We start from the raw sequence: 26017 nt of genomic DNA, 5'->3' as shown, positions 1-26017 counted from the left end.
CGCGGAGTTTTTTGGGATTTGACTTTTTTCTAAGCAAACTTTTGTCATGTTGGATTCATACGAAGAATAGAACTAAGCAAAAGAAGTTGAAATTTGCGGCAGTTATGCACCTTGAGGTATTTTTATTTTTGACTCTATTGCCCGAGTATATTTTAATCACTTCGAAAGTATTTTCTTTAACTCTTGCTACATAAATGGATCTGTTTGGTTAATATTACAACTTTGTCGATAACTTCTTTTGAATCACTTTAAGTTTAATTAGAAACATTGTTTTAAAGTGTTATCAGAACTGTTTGTTATTCTAATATTGAACATATGAGATGAACACATAGATGTTGACATTATTTCATGTTATATTCGGTCCGTCATACTTGTCACTTAACTTTTACGAAACGTCACACAACGAACAATTCACATTTTTTTTCCTGCAAACAACGACCGTTGAAATATGAAATAAGATGTAAACATTGAAAACCGAATATGTTCTGCATATAAAAAGGTCTAATTGAATACTTATGTATTGGTAGGATTCGTGTTCTCCAATCTTTTGATTTCATGGTTAGTGTTGTGATGACTGATGTCTGGATATGGTGTTGTCTGTATGTCTATCAATTACGACTTTGGATGCCCTCTGATGTTTTCTATGTATTTCTCATTAGGAAACAACTAACCAGTTGTAGGAAAAGTTACAAACCATAAAATTGTTTTGATATTCTTCTGTTATAAATCATAAAGGTTGTACTGCAGTCACATTATCAACAATTTTTGTGAGTTAGATCGACATTCATTTTATGAAGATACATGCTAAAAATGCTAATTAATGTATAAATAATTGCCATACTAATACATTCATGTGACACACAGTCTACTGCGGTTTCATACATTAATTTGAAGTTTTCTTTGTTAATCTGTGGTTTACGTGTTGTAATTTACTATTATATTATTTAATTATGCATTTCTCTGCCCTAAGTGTTTTTGCGTTGAATTAGTACTGTATTCCTGCCATGTAATGTTGCCATTTTAGTAGTATTAATAGATATAACAAGATGTGGTATAAGTGCCAATGAGACAACTATCCAAAGAAATAATTTGTAAAAGTTAACCATTATAGGTCAAAATACAGCCTTCAACACGAAGCATTGGCTGTGACACCGAACAGCAAGCTATAAAGGCTCCAAAAAATGACAAGTGTAAAACCATTCAAACAGGAAAACGAACGGTCTAATCTATATAAAAAACGAAAAACGAGACACTCTTATGAACAATATCAACAAACGACAACCACTGAACACAGATTCCTGACTTAGGATAGGTGCAAACGAATGCAGCGGGTTTATACGATTTAACAGACGCTCATTTTCACCCTAACCTGAAACAAAAGTGTAACATCCCAACATAGAATGACACACTATAAAATATTAATTGAAATGGCTTAACTTAATCAAAAGACATATTCAACAAAAATAAGTAAACATATACTGAACGAATAAATCTATGACACAATATAAGTACACAATTAATACAAGGAGATGAGATGTTAAAATCAGAAAAATAGCCATTACCTTAGACAAAATGCCGCCAAATAAGATAACATACACAGGTAAATAATTGTGATTTTGTTGTTAGGTGAACATTGAGTACAGAAATATATTTTTACAAAAAAAAAAAATGTTGTTGTTCATTGTACGAGAATCGAGAACAGAAGTGAAAATTTATCGTCATACCAAACACTTATAAAATAGTCCGTTTCTATATCATAGTTCGTTTCTGTGTGTAACATTTTTACGATGTGTTTCCGTTGTGTCGTTTGTTTTCTCCTATATTTGAGTGTGAATTCACATTACTATATGACGTGTCACGGTACTTTTCTATCCCAATTTCATGTATTTGGTTTTGATGTTATATTGGTTATTCTCATCGGATTTTGTCTAATGCTTAGTCCGTTGCTGTGTGTGTTACATTTTAATGTTGTGTCGTTGTTCTTCTCTGATATTTAATGCGTTTCCCTCAGTTTTAGTTTATTGCCCCGATTTTGTTTGTTGTCCATAGATTTATGAGTTTTGAACAGCAGTATACTACTGTTGCCTTTATCTATGTATTTTGATGTTTGTTTTTGTATCAGTTCAGTGTTTTTGTTGTAACGTTGTTTTCTCTTATAGTTGAAGTGTTTTTGTTGTTGACCCGGATTTGTTTCAGTTAAAAGGATTTATGACTATTAAACATAGGTATACTACTTTTGCCTTTAATAGCATAGCTACAATTTATTTTGAAAATAAAAAGATGGTTATCATAACAAATAAATCAAAATTTCCTACATTTACATAAAGCATCACAATTTACAATAATGTAGAAAATGTAAGTTGGATTTGGAACATTGAACCTTAACGATGATGCAATAATTTGACATTTAAATGTGAATGCAAAACTGATTCACTGGAAAAACTTGCATATCTGCTGATTTTTATATTACTAGTTAGCCGACAAAAAATATATAAAATGCTGACTAAATGATTTTAACCTAGAGGATCATAAACAACTGAGGAAAGAGAAAAGAAACGACGTGTTACCAATCAAGCAACAACAGCCCTAAACTAAAGTTTACGTATTGTATTATAATTTGTCTATTACCGGTGTTCTAATCTCATAAGAAGATGAAAATCTGAATGGAAAAATGTTCCTTTTTAGAGTCAACAAAAGTTAACTTTTTTCAGTATTATAAATCCTTTAAATCACAAAACTTTATTTAAATTGTACGGTAAACAAAACAAAAAATAATAAGATGTGAGCAATGAACAGTTAGCAAAAGCAGATCATCTGAGTTTGTTAGTACGTAGCAAACATAGCTCCTTTATTTGAATATTTTCTTGGCAGAAGTTTCTGCATATACAAGTATTTTAAAAGGAGCTACTGAACCACAGTTTCCTAAGTTTGAACTTAAAAAACGGAATATTTATCTTTCCATTCCTTGTTGGTGACATGAGTTTAGCTTCTCTTTAAAGAAATGTAAACATGACTGTCATTTTTGAATCAAGAACACTGATACAATACATTTCTTAGACATTTTCACTCAAGGAGTAGGGGCATTTAGGCATGGATATGGCCCAAAAAAAAATGTTTGATATCTATTTCAAATTAGCACATAATGTTTAGAAATGCATAGGTTCAAGAAATATAAAAGAAAAACTTAAAGATTTTTTACCAGATAACGTCACAGTTATGTCATAATAAGTACTATTTTTAAAAAAGATGAAAAATACAGATTTTATGCAGTTTTCCATGTTTATTTCTGTTATGGAAACATCGTGCGCAGGCAAGACACAACAAAATAATTTAACAGAAGCATTATTATTCCACCAAATATAAATTGGTTTCTTGGGTGCGCACATACTTTTTGAATCTAAAATATACATAAAATTTGATGAAAAACAAGGAAAATCGCGAAATTTTACAATATATGCAAAATAAATCTTGATTTGTTGCCATGGAAACTTGTTCCATGTCAAATTTATTTTGTTTTTCTGAGTACCTTGTTCTTTAGTACGGTTTTCAGTTATTTAAAAATACATATGATAATTTTTAAATTTGCAGTAATTTTTGGGCCAAATAATTCAACTCGCAAACATTAAATGAAAATACCAATTTTATTGCAAAATATTGCGAAAAAAAAGGAACCAGTATACTAACTGTACTTCACAATTTCATTACCTTAAATTCAAACTTGTGAACTTTCCATTTCTAAGTAGCACCATTCCAGCAGCAACTGCATATGGGGTATATATCTCCAAATTGATACGATATTCCCGTGCTTGCATTTCGTATCATGAGTATCTGGATAGAGGTTTTCTGCTCACAAGGAAACTATTAAACCAAGAGTTCGAAATGGTGAAGTTGAAATCATTCCTTCGTAAATTTTACGGACGCCATCACGAGTTGGTTGACCGTTATGAAATAACAGTTTCACAAATGATATCGGATATGTTCCTTACTTCGTTACTACAATCCCCCTTCCATTTCATGAATGTGACCTACCAAATTAGACTATTTACCGGATTTGTTATCACATAAGCAACACAACAGGTGCCACATGTGGAGCAGGATCTGCTTGCCCTTTCGGAGCACCTGAGATCACTCCTAGTCTATTGTGCGGTTCGTTTTGCTTATTCTTTCGTTTACTATATTGTTCCATGTGTACTAAGAATTTTGCTTTAAAAGGTTTTATAGTTTTTGATGAATGAAAGGAAATTCTCAAGTCAACTATTTATTTTAGGACTGATATGTCCATAACAAGTGCATTAGTTAACTCTGTTTGTCTTGTGCCTTTATGTATATGTTGACATGAATATCAATAATGTGGTCATTTTAAAAAATATCCTGTTTACAAAACTTTGGATTTTTAAAAAACTAAGGATTTTCTTATCCCAGGCATAGATTACCTTAGCCGTATTTGACACATCTTTTTGGAATTTTTGATCCTCAATGCTTCTTCAACTTTGTACTTGTTTGGCTTTAAATATATATTTTTGTACATAAATTAGGCCGTTAGTTTTCTCTTTTGAATTGTTTTACATTGTCATTTCGGGGCCTTTTATAGCTGACTATATGCGATCTGGGCTTTGTTCATTGTTGAAGCCCGTACGGTGACCTACAGTTGTTAATGTCCGTGTTATTTTTATCTCTTGTGGCAATCATATCACATTTTCTTTTTTTTTTTTTTTTACATTTGTGTGGAAATGTAACATAAAACTGAGAAAGAAAATGGGGAATGTATCAAAGCGACAACAACCCGACCATAGAGCAGACAACTGCCGAATGGGTCTTCAATGTGACTAGAGACTCCCGCACACGGAGGCGTCCTTCAGCTGGCCTCTTAAAAAGTGTATACTAGTACAGTGATAATGGACGTCATACTAAACTCCGAATTATACACAAAAAACTAAAATAAAACATGTTTATTGTTATATATTATATTATCTTTTTATAAATCACTTAAAAACAATCACATTTTTAAATTCAGAAGAAAAAAACAAATAAGAGTCTTGAGGTCATTTGACAATTTTTCAAAATCAATTATTTTTCTTATTTTGTTAAAGCTTAATAGTTTAATATTACTATAAGATATTTATTGTGAAATATTTATCAATTGTTGTTTAACTTTGCTTCAGAATTTCCAGTTAAAGTTTGTGTCAGGAGTAAAAAATGAATGTAATAAGTCTTAATATATCTCTCTTTTATATATAGTTATGTTTATATATATAACATCGTATACAATAATAGTATTATTCAAATGTCACCAGCCACAACACTTCAGTTTTAAAGAGGTATTTAGGCAGACATATGTTTATTGTATATATAATAATAATTCAATGATGGTAAACATCATGCCAATTTGTCCTCAAGTGTCACTTATATTGGCAGATTTATTGACATGCAAAAAAAGTGCACTTGTTTAATTTATCCTTGAACTTTATGATTTGCTAAACGATTTATAGATGAAATAAGCGCACATCTGTAATTTTTATATAGACTCTAAATGTCAGCTTTTTTATTTGCTAAAGCATTTATTGATTAATTATTTCAAGGACTATTATGTAAATAGTTATCAAAAGTACCAGGATTATAATTTTATACGCCAGACGCGTGTTTCGTCTACATAAGACTCATCAGTGACGCTCAGATCAAAATAGTTAAAAAGCAAAATAAATACAAAGTTGAAAAGCATTGATGATCAAAAATTCCTAAAAGTTGTGCCAAATATGGCTAAGGTAATCTACTCCTGGGGTAAAAAAATCCTTAGTTTTTCGAAAAAGCTATGTTTTAAATGGGAATATAAACAGTCAAGATTCTACTTTGTTAAAATTTATCTCACCATTACGCCACCTATTTTTCATAATCGAAAAATGGAAGGCATAATAGTGATGACGCGCTGTCAATTTAACGCTTGAAAATTGATAAATTTATCCGCATATCATTGCTTTTTTTAAAGACAAATGTATCTACTAGCGACAGAGCTTCATTGAATGTACTTTTATTCTTTCTTTGGATCACTTAAAACTATTGTCTGGTCTGTTGTTAAAAGGAAATTTTCGAAAGTTCAAAAATTAAAAAAAAGAATGTAATTACATAACTATATAAAGGGCAGACTAAAACTGACACAAAAATTGATACTTTTTTTGAAGTTTTGCATTTTAAAGATTCACTTGTAAAGTGTGTCGTCAAGTACTTTTAGTAATTCGAACACACCTACTCTGTTGTCATGACTCACAGAAAAGTGTTTCACTTGACCCATATATTTCATTTTAATACTGTAAATTTTAATGTTATTATATCAACTTATAGCGTATATATAAATATCTATATATACAACTCGTCTAAACATCAACCCAACAATGTTAGATCTCGCCGGGATTCGAACCCATGCTACTGTGATATCGTGACACCAAATCGTCTGCACTGCAGTCGTCCCGCTAGACCACACGACCACCTGGGCTCTACATGGCGATCCGATGGTTACATCTGTTGTAGATTTGTCACTGACTCAGACGTACCTATATATATATGTATAAAAGCGTATAATAGTAGTCAATGATCTTTCTTACAACGCACTTTACCGTTACAAGTAACGATACATGTACACAATAAATAAATTGTATAAACGCATAAAGATCAAAGCCGGCTGTTTCTTCTATCTTCTGCCCGAAATACACAAAGACAATATGTATTTACATTGTAAACGCAAAAAAAGTGTACAAAATAACACCAATATAAAACAAAAAGAAGAATTAGAGGTAATTATCTATAAATCTTTCGAATACTATCATCCTTCATTAGTATGATTATGGTTAAAAATCAATGAGATCAATCTATTTTGATTTAACTGTAATAATCTTGAAAATTTTACAGTTAAAACCGAACTCAGCAACACTTGTACAATTCCAAAATTTTAAAAATGACGTAGGTTAGGTTTTTATAAAATAAATAAAAATAGAATAAATAAAATAAAAAAAATAATAAAATTTTATAACAGAGACTGCATAGATATACTACTAACAAAAAAGAAATGTGCGATTTGAACAGGTATAATTATTTATTTATAATTACATTAGATGTATGATTACTATACGTTATTCTGATTGGCTAACGGCACATCATGTGTTATTCCTTAAGCTGTTGTATCACTCATTAAAACTTCTCATTCATGATGATACGAGGTCCCACAATAAAGTGCACAGGTAAATGAAATAAAAACTTGATAAAAGGCGTGTTTTCATGATCCTATAGGTAAAAATGTAATTATAAGTATTGAATGCTTTTTTTGTAACTTTATAGGGTTGTAAAAGCGTTGACCGTGCGCACATTTTAAGTATGAAGCGCTTCCGCACTTCATACAAAATGTACTTCGGTCAACGCTTTTACACCCCAATAAATTTACAAAAAAGAGCATTCAATTCTTAAATAAAATCTGACGCAAATTAATGCTTCAAAAATATCAATCTAGTAGCATTTTTTGGAATTATTTTCGGGGGAATATATGCTTATGCAAAAACATAAAAAATCCACATGTATTTTCACCTACCACAATAGACTGCTTTGTAAAAATTTGTCTATTATTTAAAAGTTATAAAATATGTTAACGCTAAATACCATAATTTAAGTAAACAAATTGCATATTTTGGCTTTAATATTGGTTCACTTATAGGGTCTTTGCATCGGAACTAAACACATTTATTTAAAAAAAAAAACACAGTCGTTGGCATGACACGGGTTATGTTCTTCTCATATATTTATGATAGTATGATACTAAATCCCTAACGGGAGGGATTGTATCTGATATTCATACGATGAAGACATAATCTTTCAATCAGCTTAATTGAGGTCTGGAGCTGGCATGTCAGTTAACTGCTAATAGTCAGATGTTATTTACGTATTACTGTCATTTTATTTATTTTCTTTTAGTACATCTTTGACATCGGACTCGAACTTCTCTTGAACTCAATTTTAATGTGCGTATTGTTATGCGTTTACTTTTCTACATTAGTTAGAGGTTTAGGGGGAGGGTTGATATCTCATAAACATGTTTAACCCCGCCGCAATTTTGCGCCTGTCCCAAGTCAGAAGCCTCTGGCCTTTGTTAGCCTTGAATGATTTTTAATTTTAGTTTCTTGTGTATAATTCGGAGTTTAGTATGACGTCCATTATCACTGTACTAGTATACATTTTTGAAGGGGCCAGCTGAAGGACGCCTCCGTGTGCGGGAATTCTCGCTACATTGAAGACCCATTGATGGCCTTTCGGCAGTTGTCTGCTCTATGGTCGGGTTGTTGTCGCTTTGACACATTCCCTTTTTCCTTTCTCAATTTTACATGTGTAAGATGCATAAAATTCTTAATATGCACATTCATTAAACCTTTAAAGCCAATAGAAACAGATTACCTTCTCTAATAAAGAGTTCCATTTCTTTCGTTTGAGTTCAACTGGAGTTCCTACTGTAAACACCTCTTCAAAAATATATGTCATGTTTGTGCTAAGGGAAAATATATGAAATATATGAATTAATAATTTGTATGGCTGCGATAGAAAGCAACTATTTTGCAGTTTTTCAAAAGACAGTCTGTTATACTCCCTTAAAGTAAGTTTATCTATTCTCAGTACTTGTCTATATAAAGTCGAGTTGAACATTTTACATAAATATCTCCTTAGAAAAAGATGGGATCACAAAATTACTGAACTCCAAGGAAAATTCAAGACGGAAAGTCTCTAATCAAATGGCAAAATCAAAACATTAAAAACATCAAACATACGGATAACAACTGTATTATTACTGACTTGGTACCGGCATTTCTTATTTAGAAAATGGTTAATTTAACATGGTTTTATAGCTAACTAAACCTTTCAATTGTTTAACATTACATTTCATTACATTGACAACAATGTGTGAACAAAACAAACAGACATAATATCCAAGAATGTTTAAAAATGTTTTTAAAAAATCATGGATAGCTAGAAATTTACTATTTTCAGATATAATTTTTTTTGTGTGTAATATCTCTTCATGTATTCATTAGATATTCTGAACACGTAGTAATTAATTTAACCAGCAAGCTTACTAAAAACGAAAGTACAATCGTTGTCCCCAAACTCATATGCGCATAATTTATCACATTGCAGCTCAAACAGATTGTTAAAAAAAACTCATGACTTCAAGACTTACCACTTACAATATTTAATTAAAATATGCGAGAACAGTCAATACAACAGTTAACAAGACGCGTGAATGCATCAGGATTTGGGAGCACGGAAGAATTTGCGTTCAAGAATTTATGTTTCTCTTTTGTATACCCTACCTAAGTCAATGTATCTGAACATTGAGATTGGAAAAACAAATACAGTATCTACTGAACATACCTTCCCAAATAGAGGGATGAATCGGGGGTAGAAAATTATGAAGTAATTTAACATACAGATGAAAATAAATTTTTAAGATTTTTTAAAAATTTTGTATTCACTGCACGATAAAAGATCTAAAATCACTAGTGGCCTTAGGTTTTTATAAATAGCAAAACAAGTAAACGGTCATGAAACGTATTCAAATTCATTTCTGAATAGTAAAATGAAAGTACTTCAGTTAACTGTGAATGTAGAATTTTTGGCAGTGTTAGATAAAGACAATAGTAGTATACCGCTGTTCTAAACTCATAAATCGATAGAAAATAACAAATCCGGGTTACAAACTAAAACTGAGGGAAACGCATTACATATAAAAGGAGAACAACGACATTAAAATGTAACACACACAGAAACGAACTAAGCATAATATAAAATTCGATGAGAATAACAAATATAACATCAAAACTAAATACATGAATTGGGGATGGAAAAGTACGGTGACACGTTTTATAGTAATGTGAATTCACACTCGCGTATAAGAGGAAACAAACGCAGAACAGAAACACAACGTTAAAATGTAACACACACATAAACGAACTATAACACAATTACCATATTCCTGACTTGGTACAGAATATTTAAACAAAAAAATGATGGGTTGAACCTGGTTTTGTGACATGCCAAACCTCCCGCTTTAAAGGCAATGTGAACTATAACATTAAAATGACAACATAACATTAAAGGACTACGATACAAATGAATAGGAGAACATATTGGACTAAGAAACATACGAATAATAAAATTGAGAATGGAAATGGGGAATGTGTCAAAGAGACAACAACCCGACCAAATAAAAAACAACAGCAGAGGGTCCCCAACAGGTCTTCAATGTAATAGTTAACAAAAGGTACCAGGTTTAAAATTTCATACGCGAAAGTGCGTTTCATCCCCACAAGAAAGATGTGAAATTTTTAAAAGGCTATCATTATCCCTTATGGACCAGGACATGCTATCGTGCCACCTTTAACGGTTCTTTACAAAAGATTAATGTCAAAATAATCATAAAATTCTAATCCTTAGAAACAAAACCGGACAAAATTGTACATTTTCCTTAATCATGTGACTATATACTTAAAAAAAAGGTGTGATTACTACAAATTATTAATTCAATGGGTAATTTCCATGGTTATTCAATGACTAATTCACAAGAAAGTTCGGCTAACTTCTGAAGGTCGAGTAATTTGTAATTGCAGCAATGACAAAAAGTGCAATATAGATATTTTTAGACAAAAAAAAAAAAAAAAAATAAAAAGTAAATATATACGTTGTTCTACATGTGGGTGTATATTTTAGGTATTTAAGAAAGCATCCAGAGTTCTATTTTACATAAACCAACCTACACAATTCACGGTAAGACCATCTTTATATTTTTGTAATCGAGGGATCGTTTAACAAATATTGAAATTGGTTAAACAATACTTTTTAGAAATAAAATACAATAGATATATGTAACTTTTTGAATCAAATATTCATTTTCTGGATTGCCCAGGAATACAGCTTCAAACTGCAATAGCGAAATCCCAAACTTTTGGCTTGGACTATGTTTCCACTGGTTTTGAGAAGTTGATAATCAAAGGTGCATAAGAACGTCAGAAAATTGGAACAAACGGACGACTGAACATTCCAGTGGATTTTGCCGGAACAATTTCCTTTCCTTTAATTTGGATGCGTTATTAATAAAAAAAAAAGATTTGAGTAATAAAAAATAATCATAACAATTTAGTAAAATCAAAATATTGTTTAACAGATTCAAAAGATGCAATATTGTTTTTCAACAAACAAGGTTAAGACTGTCTTAAATATTAAACAAAATGTTTGAGTCCAGTGAAAAAACTCTAGTTTTAATGTTGTTTTTTTTTCTAGGAAAAACTGTAATGCATTACGTTTTCTGTAGAAATTATAAAACATTTTTGATTCAAGTGTCCTTCTTTTTGAATGCAATTAATTGAAAATTTGGAGTGAAATGTTTTTCACTTGAATTTTCGTAAATTGAACATTGAAACCCTTTTCGTTTCAAAAACTATGAACAAATAATAAAGATTCTTTGATAGAAAGTCGGTGTGAGCCAATGCTCCGTGTTGAAGACCGTACTTTGGCCTATGATGGTTTACTTTTACGAATAGTGACTAAGATGGAGACTTTTCCTATTAATACTCATATTTTACATCTTCTTATATTATTCTGCTCTTTATTAGTCATTGCCATGTTCTAATTATTCAAGCATTATACTTTGCAATAACTACAAAGGTGATGCATTTTAATATATACAGCCTCCCCCATTAATAACTGTTGTTTCCTTTGAATCTTAAATACGAAATAAGATAGAACAATGGTTTGCGTTATAACGCAAACGTAAGAAAATGTTTTGTGAAGCTAATACTCTTCCGTAGTTTCAGGTAAGGTTATAAAATTAAGAAGAATTAAAAAAGGGGAGTAGCATGCAAATTTTTTATTTGCAATACATGGATAAAACTAGAGAGTTCTTATATCTGCCAAAAAGAAAAGAAAAACAAGAGTAGCGAACTGTTTTACGGATAATGGAACGTGTTATTTATTTGTTGAAACCCTCACATACAACTATATATCTATTTTTTGTAGATGATCAAAAGGAATAGCATGCTGGCTCTCCTCATTGCAGTTTTCGTACTAAACGGAATTGGTAATGTTTATTTTTATTAGGTCTTTCCACCTTTCCTTGGAAAGACCTATTGATTTTGTTCTGACTATTATTTTTTTTCAGCTTAATTTTTTTCTAGCGCAGTATTGTTGTTTCAAACGATGTTGCTTAGATATTTGGAATATGATATCGTATAGTTTATATGCTCTAAAAATTGACAACCGCGTAACAATATACTTTAAGTTGTAAGAGTTATCTTCCCAAACACTGTTTTTCTTGTGACCATTACTCCTTCGCAAACCTATTTATATATATAAAAGATTACGACAAATTTATTTACCAAAATGCTTGTTACATCTTCAGGATAAGGATTTTCATTTGGACCAAAGCTATACCGAGACTCCATATGAGAGTTATTCCCCCTTTTCTATTCGATTTAATTGATATGCAGTTCTAAATGGTAAACCATAAGTGATAGAGACCTAGGGTCTTTAGATGTGAGGTCCTTGGTAAAGAAAAATGAAAATTAGGTCAAGGTCATATTGTAAATTTTGAGTTTGGCTTATTTTCTCTTATTTTCAAAAACCGTATAACATATCGAAAAATTATTTTACTAACTTTTTAGTTGTCAAATACCGCAACACTTAAATTTTGATTGCGAGGGTACGTTGACAGTAAATGGTTGTTTTCCCCCTTTTATATTTAGAATAATGCGTAAAGTGATATAACTCATTTTCCATATACATATTACAGACCTAGGGTCTTTTGATTTGAGTTCCTTGGTTTATGACCTTGAAATTGAGGTCAAGGTCTTAAGCAAGTTCGACGTTCTAGTTTTGACCTTTGCTCTAAATTTATATTTATACATCATAAAGCCATAGGAATTAACATTTAAACTGAATTTCAATGTTTTCATATCAAAATATATTGTAAGTGGTGGAAAGACTTTCAATTGTTCTCTGATAAATTGGTTTTTAATTTGTTTTGTATTCTTTTTTCTCGGCTCCACGGATTTCTATTTTTCTAAATAACAATTTTTACACATAATTCCTGTAACTTGTGCTCTATAACTTGATAAGTAGGGGTTTGCGTCTGAAAGCATTTTATATAAAGCGAAACTCATTTTCGATACTTCAGTTTTCATCGGATAAAGTGTAAGCGGATTCGGAAAACAACATTTGATAAAACGATATAAGACACTTAGGACCTAGTTTATTTTGTAAAGTTATTTTGAAAATTTCAGGTTTAAATAAAACACTATAAAAAAAAATTTGTAGGGCAATGAAACAAATAACAAACAAATTTTTTTTTATCAGCAGGTAGCACTTTAACCAAAGATTTCGCAATGCAGTCCGATCTAACAAAAAACGATGTCAAGTGCCCCGGTAGTGTATGCGTGCATAGATATCCAATTAAATTAAAAAAAACCGAAGTGTACCGTATAACGTCACGCACGCTGTTCCTACAACCCCTATGATTTAAAACAGAATCTTCGAAATTTCCTCCGCAAAACAAAATGAAATGTTAACAAACACTAACCACTATAAAACTAATTCAGTATATGTTTTCCTTTATGTTCTTATAGCTCTTGGTCATATGCTTAGTAATATCTGGTATATTTGAGGATTAATACAACAAAGCTATGTGAAATAAACGGATGTCCAACGTTACATTTTTAAACAACTGTTTTATCTCTCTTATAATTATGTATAGTGATCCTATTTCTTATTCTCTAATCTTCCCGGAACTTGACAGAAGCAACGAAGTGTATCAGTTCTCGGTTAAATTAGAACCGTTCTTTTGTCGAATTTCGTTAGACTCCGTGGCTGCATATTAGGCTGGAATAAGAAAAATGTCCAATGACGTTTTCGTTGACTTAACGACTGAAAGGTAGTTTTATAAGTAGACATAGCTAAAAATGTCTAAAAACATGTGAGATAATTATAACATCTGCCGAAAGAACAAACATTTGCCTCTTTGTTCGTTAGTTCAAAAATTGTAGATTCTATAAAACCATCTCTACACAGTCGTTTTTTAAGCGGTAGCCATTTTGTCCAAGTTGATATTTAATTTGTCCAAGCAATAAATGCGGGTTGTTACCTGATATTTCAATAAGTAATTTATAATTTACCAAAACAAAAGTTAGATACACGAAAAGTACATAAAGGCTGAATTCTTTTTTATTAACTGCATGTTTGGGTCGTACAGGAATAAAATGCTACGAAACATTACAAAACGGTAGCCATTTTGTCCAAACGTCGAAAAACGTCAAAAAACGTCGAAAAATCCAAACGAACGCTTTTTTATCGACGTTACATGTGCAAAATGTGTTCCATTGTATATTCCTGATACTTAAAACGAATCGCGTGGTAAAATTTAAAAAGAAATGCTGGTTGTCGAAAAAAAACCCCACGGTGCATGTTGTGCATGAAACGAAGGTATTAACTGAAAGACTTATCTGAAACAGCGACAAAAACAGTTTCATTAAATTAATGCAACCCCGTATTAAACGGACGATTCAGGAGAAGATTATTACATTTTAAAAGCAAGCAACTTCAAATGACTGGGAAAATAATTTTCTAGATCGGGTTATAATAATTTGATTTAATGGTTGTATTTTGACAAGTTATGTGTCAAGCAAATTTTTAATACAATTCAATTCAAATTAATCAAAGGTAAATATGTTTTTCTTAACTTGCAGAGTGTCGGATATATTTGTATTAGGGTTGAATCAAGATATGAAAAATTTACAATGACAGATGATATCATGCACCATGTAATTTTAGCAGCATGCGATTAAAGTTTTGTTATAACTCATTTATTGAAAACCGTATACTTCTGTCCAATTTTCCTTCCTTCAAGTTCATTACTTACGACAATACAACATGTTAAGGTGAATTAGGGGTAAACATTATTTTATCGATTTCCACAAATTGAGGTAAATAAATTCATGTCAAATAGACATCACAAAATTAATACAGACAGATTGAGAATCAACCAACTACATAAAAATAGCAAATGAAACTTAAAAAATTAAATAAATGTACGTCAAAAATTTCATAAAACTCTCTTTGACGTCGTGGTGGTGTAACGTCGTGTTGTGGGAACATCATGCACAACGTTTATATTGTATTTACCCGATTGTTTACCAAATTATAAAATTGCCATAAAAGAAGAATGAAGAGAAACATATGTTCCATCGGTTGTTAAGCGTTTAATTGTGTTTTGTATTTCATTTTTACAGGTGAGGCAATGGCAGAGTACAAAAGAGTTTGCTATTACACAAACTGGTCACAGTACCGGCCAATTCCTTATTTCCCAGAAAATATTGACCCAAGTCTTTGTACGCATATTATGTACTCTTTCGGACAAGTTAGTGGGGTTATGATCAAGCCGTATGAATGGAATGACGAAAGCACACCATGGTCAAAAGGTAAAAAGTACAGCATAGAAAAGCAATTATGAAATTATTTCAGTGCGCACAACACGTGTCTTTTCAAGAGTAACATACATCAGGTACGTCTGATATAAAAATGTTTTGCAAACCAAACATATCACTTGTTATGCATACATCTTTTCGATGTCAACTAATTTTCAGCATAAAGTTTAGATGTCATTGTTACCTTTCATTATAATTGTAGTGAATAGTAATGAATAGATATGCATTGTAATTTTGATTAATATCAGGCATGTTCGAGAGGATGATGGCAGTAAAAACAAGAAATCCAAATTTGAAAATTATGATTGCCATTGGAGGATGGGAGCATGGTTCTGGTCCATTTACAGCCTTGGTTGATAATGAAAACGATATTGTCACGTTTGCTCGAAATTCCATCAATTTTCTCAGAAAGAATAAATTTGACGGGTTAGATTTGGATTGGGAATATCCAGCAAATAGAGGCAGCCCACCTGAAGATAAACAAAGGTTTACAAAACTTGTTAATGTATGTATTATTATAAATAATAGTGTTAATAATAGTTGTTTGACTTAACCAAGTCAGTTATTCATCTTCAGCAAAGAATGTATCTTTGACCGTTGAATTCAAAGTTTCTCAGTACCTTTTCTCCGGTTTTTACTTCGGTTACAATTTCTTCGTTCGTTACATTTTACGCTATCTGTTTATTTGGGTTTAATATCTTATTCTTATACCCTTCCCTCTAAGTGATTTATTTTCGCCTTCAAAGATTGTCAAATTGCAGGACGTTTAAATTTATCTTTACTGAGAATCAGAAAAACAATTTCACCAAAGAAACCAGGTATAATTTAATACAGTAGTTACCTTCTCTTCATTTCTTACTATCTATGTGTTTTATAGGTTCTCAATATATTATGGCTTATTTCTGAATAGATCAAATATATACGCTTAAAATATCTACCAAAAAAAACCCCAAAAAAACGTAAAATATTACCAAACTCCGAAAGAAATTCAAAAAGCAAAAAGTACTAAAAAATAAAATGGCAAAAATCAAGATTTCAATCATATTAAACTAATGGAAAGCAAATTTGAGTATCTATATTGAAACTATTTACCAAGGTCATCCTTGACCAAATCCAAATTTCTGTTAGAAGTAAAAAAAAAATAAAAAATTAAACAATTTTTTTTTTGGGTTAGCAGCATCTTTCGATGGAAAATAAATAAAAAAAATCTTCAATCGATTTTGAAAAAAAATATGATATACACTTTTCAGAAATCTATTTCAAGAATGATTTGACAACTTTTATTAATTTGCCCTGTAAAAGAGGGACGAAAGATACCAAAGGGACAGTCAAACTCATAAATCTAAGTTAACTAATACAGCGGAAATATGCCTAACCCCTATATTTCTTCTAACAAACTGTTGGATTCTTATTTATTGAAGTGAAACCTATGTTTTGTAGATACTGAGAAAGGAATTTGAAAATGAGGCTCAATCAACTGGAAGAAAAAGATTATTATTAACTGCAGCTGTTGCCGCTGGAAAGGAAAAAATAGAATCAGCTTACGAAATCTCAAAAATAACTGCGTAAGTTGGACCTGCTTTTATATGAGATACATCTAGCATTTCTCTTTACTTGCTATTTCTATATAAGAAAACTTAAGTCCGTCCATTTTTTTCTTGTTCAGGATCTATGTTGTTTAAACATGCAGCTTGGTCTATTTATCTACCATTTCTTTGCATTTAAAATCCTTATTTCAAAATGTTCTCAATAGAGGAAAATTAAGTTATCAAGCGATCAATAAAACTATCAAAGGAATGACAATTTCTTTGTTCCAATACTTCAGTCAGGAATATAACATTTGCTTGATAGCGTTTGATTTTGTCAGGTTTTTTTAGATTTGCCTTGAAGTTCAGTAATGTTGCTATGACCTTTTTTTGACATAGAACAAAATAAACAAATACCTCTAAATATATCATATTTTTTTTTCAAATATTTACATAATTTCATCAGCATAAACAGATTTATCAAAGAATTATAATCCCTTTGCAACAATTCTAAAGATGTAGTATTTAGATCCATTAATTTATTTTAATGATAATGATTTGTAAACATCATAGTTCATTTACAAAAATAATTGTTTCTGTTTCAAACTGAAGAAAAAATCTTCAATGAACCATTTCATACTACTTATTAAAATATAGCGTATTGAAGGGAGTTGGAATCCACAAAAGTTGTACACAGAAAACTAAAGACTCAGCAACAAGAATAACACCAAATCCTAGGGTTGCTATCATGTGCTCTGGAAGGGTAGCCAGATTCTGCTGCAAATGTGGCATCCTTCGAATTGCTGATGTTAGTACAAAACTGGTAATAAGTCTTATTCGGTAGGTTACATTCGTGAAACAGGATTGTAGGAACATTCGAATGTTTTTCCAAGAATAATAGAATCCTATAGTTCATATGCATTATACTTTAGAAAAGCATAGCTTATCCTTTAAAAACAATTAATTTATGAAAAGGATTAAGAATATTTAAACTATTACAGTGATTTGGATTTCATCAATTTAATGGCGTATGACTTTCATGGTAAAGATGATAGGAAAACCGGTCACATTAGTCCACTATATCCTAGAAAGGACGAAATAGGTGCCGAACGAACGCTTAATCAGGTATATGAAGTGATATCATAATACAAAAACAACAAAATTTGTAAACATTTTTGTTTTGTTTATTTTATCCGATAAAGTAATGGTTTAAGAAACAGAGTTGATATACATTAAACAAAAATGAAGATCAATGATATGCTAATATAACAAACAACAAATACAATTTTTTTTTTCAAATTACGTTAGATATTACAACTGCTCATAAGATTTTTCTTTATCTCAAAATTCATCCATTAGGACATACTGTGAAAAGAGTTATTAATTTTACTTGAAGTAAATAGATAAAACAATTTTGATGCGACCGAATTATGATCTTTAAATAGAATGCCAGTGGAATTAATCATCCTCTTATCAAAACAGTACTACATTTTGTTTTAAATATAAGAAATGTTTGTAGACACATTGTTGGTAGAACATGATGTGTAAGTAACAACAACTTGATTTTTTATTTAGAAAAAAATGTATCGTTTACATTTTAGGACTGGGCTGTTCAATATTGGATAGATAATGGAACTCCAAAAGAAAAACTTGTTCTTGGCATTAGCACTTATGGTAGAACATTTAAGTTGTCGAGTTCCTCAAACAATGGATTCGGTGCAGCAACTGCTGGTGGAGGTTCGCCTGGGAAAAATACTCGGAAAAGCGGATTTCTAAGCTACTACGAGGTTTTTACTCTTCAAGATATATTTCATTAGATTTTTTCAAGAAGATGAATCTGCAAATAAATTATATGTATGGCTTGCACATCATAAAATCTATATTTTTGTAAATGCATTATTTTACATTTTGAGGTATTTTGAACTAACCACAAGGACAATCTGCAAATTTTGTGTTTTATTAAATGGCAGAAAGATGAATATTTGAATAATTGAATGAAATATGCTCACTCATTGGTAAATTGGTGTGAGAACAAAAAAACTTTAATAAGTCTTTCTAAATATTATTAATATAAAAAAGAAGATGTGGTATGATTGCCAATGAGACAACTATCCACAAAAGACCAAAATGACACAGACATTAACAACTATAGGTCACCGTACGGCCTTCAACAATGAACAAAGCCCATACCGCATAGTCAGCTATAAAAGTCCCCGATAAGACAATGTAAAACAATTCAAACGAGAAAACTAACGGCTTTATTTATGTAAAAAAATGAACGAAAAACAAATATGTAACACATAAACAAACGACAACCACTGAATTACAGGTTCCGGACTTGGAACAGGCACATACAAAAATAATGTGGCGGGGTTAAATACTGGTCTTAACTACGTTCACTGTGATGGTTGTTGGTCATACCTCCTTATTTTCATATCAATAAAATGTTAAAATCAAGAATTGACACGTGACCTATAGATTGTTGTTTTTGTTAGCATTAATTTGAAATACATGTCGTTGATATAGGCATTAGAAAACCTGACCTTGAACGTACAATATGATGGCGAATAAGCTTAAATGTTAAAATCACTGAAACATATCAACATTGTTTCAATTATACCATACGACAAACTATGAATTGCTTACAATCCTCAGCAGAATCATTATGAAATAATGAATTATTTCCTTTTACTCTAATACTACGGCTGCATGTATTTTATATTGCAGCAATTGAGTCCTCAACAATCTGTTACTTTGTACGTGTTTGACTTTATAACTATTTTGATCTGAGCGTCACTGATGAGTCTGATGTAGACGAAACGCGCGTCTGGCGTATTGAATTATAAGTCGGTAACCTTTGATAACTTTGTATAAGGAAGATATGATCTTTAAGAATCTTCAGAGGTAATTCAAATAGATACGTAGATTCATATTCTATACTTACATTGATACTGGATAAAGTGGCAAATATAGTAAAAATAAATCATAATCATGGAACAACATTTCAGTTACATATACAATAGGAAAATCATAAACAACATGAGGACACTCTTATTTCAGATATTTTTATATTTCAGATTTGTTCAAGCGGATGGACAACAGTATGGAATGATGAACATAAAGTTCCATATGCATATTCTGGAGATCAGTGGGTGGGATACGACAATGTTCGAAGTGTTACGATTAAAGTGAGTAAGAAACATGTCAGACGTTTTGTCGCATACAAAAACATCAAAATCTGTTAATTGCCAAATTTGTATAAGACAGTCGTAAAATTGCTTTTTTTTTCACAAATACATGACTAATCAATATATTAAAATGATTCAAAATGATCATTTTCAACAATGCCGCTACCGTAATCATGGATGAGTAATTAATGAATGGTTTTTACTCGATCCGTTGGTTGAATATAAACTGACTTTGCATTTTTGTCGTTCTTTTTTCCCCGACTGTTTATTTTTCTTTAGATACACGATATAAGATGTGATACTCGTACATAAACAGTGACAATTCCCCTTCCCTTTCCACGAATGTGATCTTACGAATAAGATTATTTAACGGGTGTGAAATAACATGAGTAACAATACGGGTGCCACATGTGGAGAATGATTGGCTTTTCCTTCCGGAGCATCTGAGATCACGATGTTTAGTCTTTAGTTTCCTATGCTATGTCTTATGTACTATTATTTGTTATTTTGTCTTTTTTGTTTTAAGTGTGACTGTCCCTCTGGTTATATTTCGTCCCTCTTTTAAGAAAGGATTTTACAAATAAACAATATCATAATTGAAAAATAAAAATTTTCAGGCACAGTATATCAAAGAGAAAGGACTAGGAGGTGCTATGTTCTGGGCTCTTGATTTGGACGACTTCACAGGGAATGCATGTCGTGAAGGCGATTACCCATTGATATCAGCTGTAACAAATGAACTTGAAACATCAGGATTTCGTCCTCATCCTAAACCGGGTAATTATAAATACATTGTTAAGACTAGTGATCAATAAATGTACTCAGATATTCAGAAATATATATATTTATATATTCAAATCAGCAGTGGTAAATTTGCGTAACATGATATATTTTCATTGATTAAATTCCCCTTTGACAAATTAATAACTCACTAGAAAATAAGGTTCATACTCTGTCGTGCAAAGCTGACCTCAGCTGAAATTAGTATTTAATTTTTACTCTTTTTAGGTCATATAGCTCCCTTCATTTTTACGTATTATTTTTCTTTGTTTGACCATTGCTAATAAAGGATAATCCAGTAAAGCGCAGCCAACGCACAAAATTTATACATTACATATTTTTTTTTATCAAGTTTTGGTCGGAGATTATATTTTTTTAGCTCACCTGGCCCAAAGGGCCAAGCGAGCTTTTCCCATCACTTTGCGTCCGTCGTCGTCGTCGTCTGTCGTTAGCTTTTACAAAAATCTTCTTCTCTGAAACTACTGGGCCAAATTTAACCAAACTTGGCTACAATCATCATTGGGGTATCTAGTTTAAAAAATGTGTGGCGTGACCCGGCCAACCAACCAAGATGACCGGCATGGCTAAAAATAGAACATAGGGGTAAAATGCAGATTTTGGCTTATAACTCAAAGACCAAAGCATTTAGAGCAAATCTGACGGGGTAAAATTGTTAATCAGATTAAGATCTATCTGCTCTGAAATTTTCAGATGAATTGGACAACCCGTTGTTGGGTTGCTGCCCCTAAATTTGTAATTTTAAGGAAATTTTACTGTTTTTGGTTATTATCTTGAATATTATTATAGATAGGGATAAACTTAAACAGCAATAATGTTCAGCAAAGTAAGATTTACAAATAAGTCCAATAGACCGAAATGGTCAGTTGACCCCTTTAGGAGTTATTGCCCTTTATAATAATTTTTTAACCATTTTTCGTAAATCTTAGTAATCTTTTACAAAAATCTTCTCCTCTGAAACTACTGGGCCAAATTAATCCAAACTTGGCCACAATCATCATTTGGGTATCTTGTTTTGAAAATGTGTGGCGTGACCCTGCCAACCAACCAAGATGGCCGCCATGGCTAAAAATAGAACAGAGGGGTAAAATGTAGATTTTGGCTTACAACTCTAAAACCAAAGCATTTAGAGCAAATATGACAGATTAAAATAATCTATTAGGTCAGGATCTATCTGCCCTGAAATTTTCAGACAAATCGGTCAACCTGTTGCTGCCCCTGAATTAGTAATTTTAAGGAAATTTTGCAGTTTTTGCTTATTATCTTGAATATTATTATAGATAGAGATAAACTGTAAACAGCAATAATGTTCAGCAAAGTAAGATCTACAAATAAGTCAACATGACCAAAATTGTCAGTTGACCCATCAAGGAGTTATTGCCTTTTATATTCAATTTTTAACCATTTTTCTAAAATTTTAGTATTCTTTTAAAAATTCTTCTTCTCTGAAACTACAGGGCCAAATTTAACCAAACTTGGCCAAAATCTTCATTTGGGTATATACTTTTAAAAATGTGTGACGTGACCCTGCCAACCAACCAAGATTGCCGCCATGGCTAAAAATTGTACATGGGGCGAAATGTAGATTGTGGCTTATATCTCTGAAACCAAAGCATTTAGACCAAATCTGTCATAGGATAAATTGTTTATCAGGTCAATATCTATCTGCCCTGAAATTTTCAGACAAAACAGACATGTAACACAAGAAAAGTTATAACACATGAACAAATATTCGAATTTTGCTACACCATATTCGATTATTACCAATATTTTTGATACAACAGAAAATATAAAAAAAGTGTAACAATAATAAGAAGTCGTATACCATGGAAAATAAATAATATCGTCCTTAAACAGACTATGCTCATTTGCATGTACAGGATTAAGCATCGGTTGCAGTCCTCGTTATCAACATTACTGAGTCAAACCGAGTAATATTAATAAGAGATATGAATAAGCTTAAGACAACACCGATATTGATACCTGATTGGTACTAGTAAATAGATGGGATCTACGACTTCCCATAAACACTGAAAAATGTCTCATTTTATTGAGGGCTTTAAGTATTGCGGGAAATATTTACCATAACCACTTAAGATTTTCCCAAACATAGCACGATTGATCTAGAACGATTCGAGCTTGACATTTGTTATTATTTACAAATTTCTGTCATCACTGCGGTTTAACTGATGTCCGGAACTGTAATTACGGACATCCCCGTTAGAAATGATGCTTTGAATTTTTCCCAGTGTTTGTATTAAGGTCTTCTTGTCCGTAATGTTAATTTTGATGGAAAGAGTTGACGTTTTACTATCAAAAACAATAGCAAATTAAATATTTTGTAAATATTTCAAAGCTTTTGAAGAGCAAAAATGTTTCTTATTGTAGTTACTCCCAAGGTGCCTGCAGAACGAACAACCACAACACCCAGAGAGACAACTAAATCACCAATAACTAAGCAAACTGGTAAATGTGGCATGAATGGTAAGCGTAATTGTTATATATATTCTTTTCATGAGCTTTCGAAGATTAATCTAATTTATAGACCATTATATTTGTATTAGAATGTAGTGTTTTACAAATTATTAGCATGTGACTAAACATGCATACAACTCCACTCATTCTAATGATACATTTTTTATACATATACCAGCAAGTACATTAATGAAATGTTTTGTTTTTGTCAATACGTGCCTTCTTGCAACGATTCGTAAAGTAGAACTGCATATATTGTGGTCAAACTTATGCTCTTCCTAATTTGAAGGTGCATTTCGGCATCCTAAATCAAGTTTATATTTTCTGGAATCTATATTTAAAATTGCAGTTACACGTTGGAAGCATTGACACAGTTCGTCTTTAACATAACTAGTGTCAACAAATTTTTTATCGCATCATCTTTGTTTGGCCAAGTGCTATTTAATGTTATAATATAATTACGCTAAAAAGACATAAACACAGCATCATATACCCTAAAACAAACAGGGTCAACATCAATAAGCGTTTGCATGAAATATGTCTACAAATCAAAGCACTTAGTGTCAGAATTATGAAAAGTATGAATTAATATTCAAAACAGACCATGTAAGTAAGGTGTAAGTAAAGTTTAATTAGGAATTACAAATTTGACTTTTAAGCACTTTTAATGGTTCTTTTACTGAAGCTGTATTAATCAATTTGAAGAAATTTCTAAATAATTCTTAGATTAACGAAAATATGGCATACGCAAGATACTATTGACGACAATGTCCACGTGGTTAAAAACTTTTGTAATCGGCACTCAAACTGTATGTCTTTATATATTTATATAAAATTAAAATGACAAAATGAAGTAATAAGAAAGGAAATCTCAATGAAGTACAATTTGCTACGAGTGATTTTGATAAATAATTCTTTACAATATAATAAAGGTTATCCCGTTTTTATTTCCGATTGATGAATAATTTTGCATGATAAGCAGAAAAAACGAAAATTTCTCCTCCTTATGTATCTAGTTCAAGTGGTTTTCAACACGTGAAATCTTTATGGTCTTTTATTTAACTGTCTAACTTTTTCATGATAATGTAGATGGCATCATTATTTTATTGTTAATACACATAGTTGGTATTATGAATTGGACCCTATTATGTATATAATATGTGTTTAGTAACGTATAAAATGACATACAGTTTGTAATTTATTAATTAATTACAGTCAATCTTAATATCTGTCTTCAGAATACATTATTATTATTACCTTTTCAATTAATGAAAACCAGCTTAATTTGGAGTACTTATTTACCTTTTTCAGACTTTTTTTGCTTTTGCAGTTTATTAAATTATTTCTATTTGTACCTATGTTTTTGTCGATGTATTCAAGTAATGAGTAAAATTGCATCAACATTTTGTTACATTACATTTTTAGGTCCAACGCCATGTATTCATGGGGCATTCTATGAGGATACATGCGACAAGCATGGATACTATCACTGTGTATGGGGGAGACCTGTGAAAATGTCATGTAATTGGAGTCTTGTATGGAACCAAGCAAAAAGAACATGCGACTGGCCATAAAGTTATTTTAATACTTGACTCTGGAATATTAGACTGAGAACCTTTGATTAAGTACAAACTGTGACAAAAGTATGAGTAACTTTTGTACAGAATAATAAAAATATTTTCAACATCTTTCCGTTTTCTATTGCTTGCTCTATATTTCAATTATGGAACTCATGTTTTATAAATATAACCAACGCAACACGGTCAAAACTTTCTTCATAATCAGAAAACTAAGAAAAGTTGTTAACTTCTATGCCTCTGTTCTTTTAATGAAACAATTAGAAGCCATTCACATCGAAAACGATATTCCAATTGCGGATGACAGATGACAGATGACAGACAACAAAAAGGGATGATTTTAGACATTCCAGAAGGGTAACAGTCTCCTCTCCTAGATCTGATGTTAATCGTGCAAAACCTATTGGTTATTCATACCGGTGCTTTTGCACTCCATCAAAGTAAATAGTTAAATGTTTCTCGTCTTACCGAGAAAACATTACTTTAACTAATAACCGGAAAGTACAAATGATATGTTTAGTTCATGACCGAGTGTATATTATTAGAAAAAAAACAGTTACACATTGAACACCCAAGAACTGAAATAAAAAACAATCAACATAGGAAACTGCAGGAAAACCCAAACTTATCCCTGTTGTACCATTGGCACCCATCATGCTGCTTATGGCAAGTTAAAATCCAGGGACAAATGATAAAACTTGTTTTCAGACATGCTTATTTTTTCTGCCACCGAAATTTCAAATATGGAAAGTTAATAGACACGTTATGCCTATTGTTCAATATTTTTTGACTGATCGAGTTTTATTCCAAAGTGTAATCGGAAACATATTCAATGATCACTTGAATTTCAAATAGGAAAAGGATGTAATCGTAGTGTCTATTTATGGAAAAGCGAAATATTTTATATTTCCTTGTGTATTTTATTCAAATGAAATTATACATATTTTCTGGTG

At 31.3% G+C, this 26017-nt stretch overlaps 1 protein-coding gene across 1 annotated transcript; it reads left to right on the top strand.

Moving 5' to 3' along the window:
* The first annotated feature begins 10740 nt into the window (after positions 1–10740).
* LOC139488028 (chitotriosidase-1-like) lies at positions 10741–25175 on the top strand. The gene is made up of 11 exons (XM_071273343.1): positions 10741–10794; positions 12043–12103; positions 15306–15494; positions 15749–16005; positions 16941–17065; positions 18028–18151; positions 18628–18813; positions 20104–20214; positions 20832–20991; positions 23401–23496; positions 24913–25175. The coding sequence occupies exons 2-11, from the start codon at positions 12043–12045 to the stop codon at positions 25059–25061; spliced, it is 1458 nt and encodes a 485-aa protein (XP_071129444.1). The 5' UTR covers positions 10741–10794; the 3' UTR covers positions 25062–25175.
* Positions 25176–26017: the final 842 nt, after the last annotated feature.

This window comes from Mytilus edulis, chromosome 9 (genome assembly GCF_963676685.1).
Source record: "Mytilus edulis chromosome 9, xbMytEdul2.2, whole genome shotgun sequence".
Classification (NCBI taxonomy): Eukaryota; Metazoa; Mollusca; class Bivalvia; order Mytilida; family Mytilidae; genus Mytilus; species Mytilus edulis.
The sequence above is the reverse complement of the archived record's forward strand: the minus strand, read 5'-3'. Positions and strand labels throughout refer to the sequence as shown.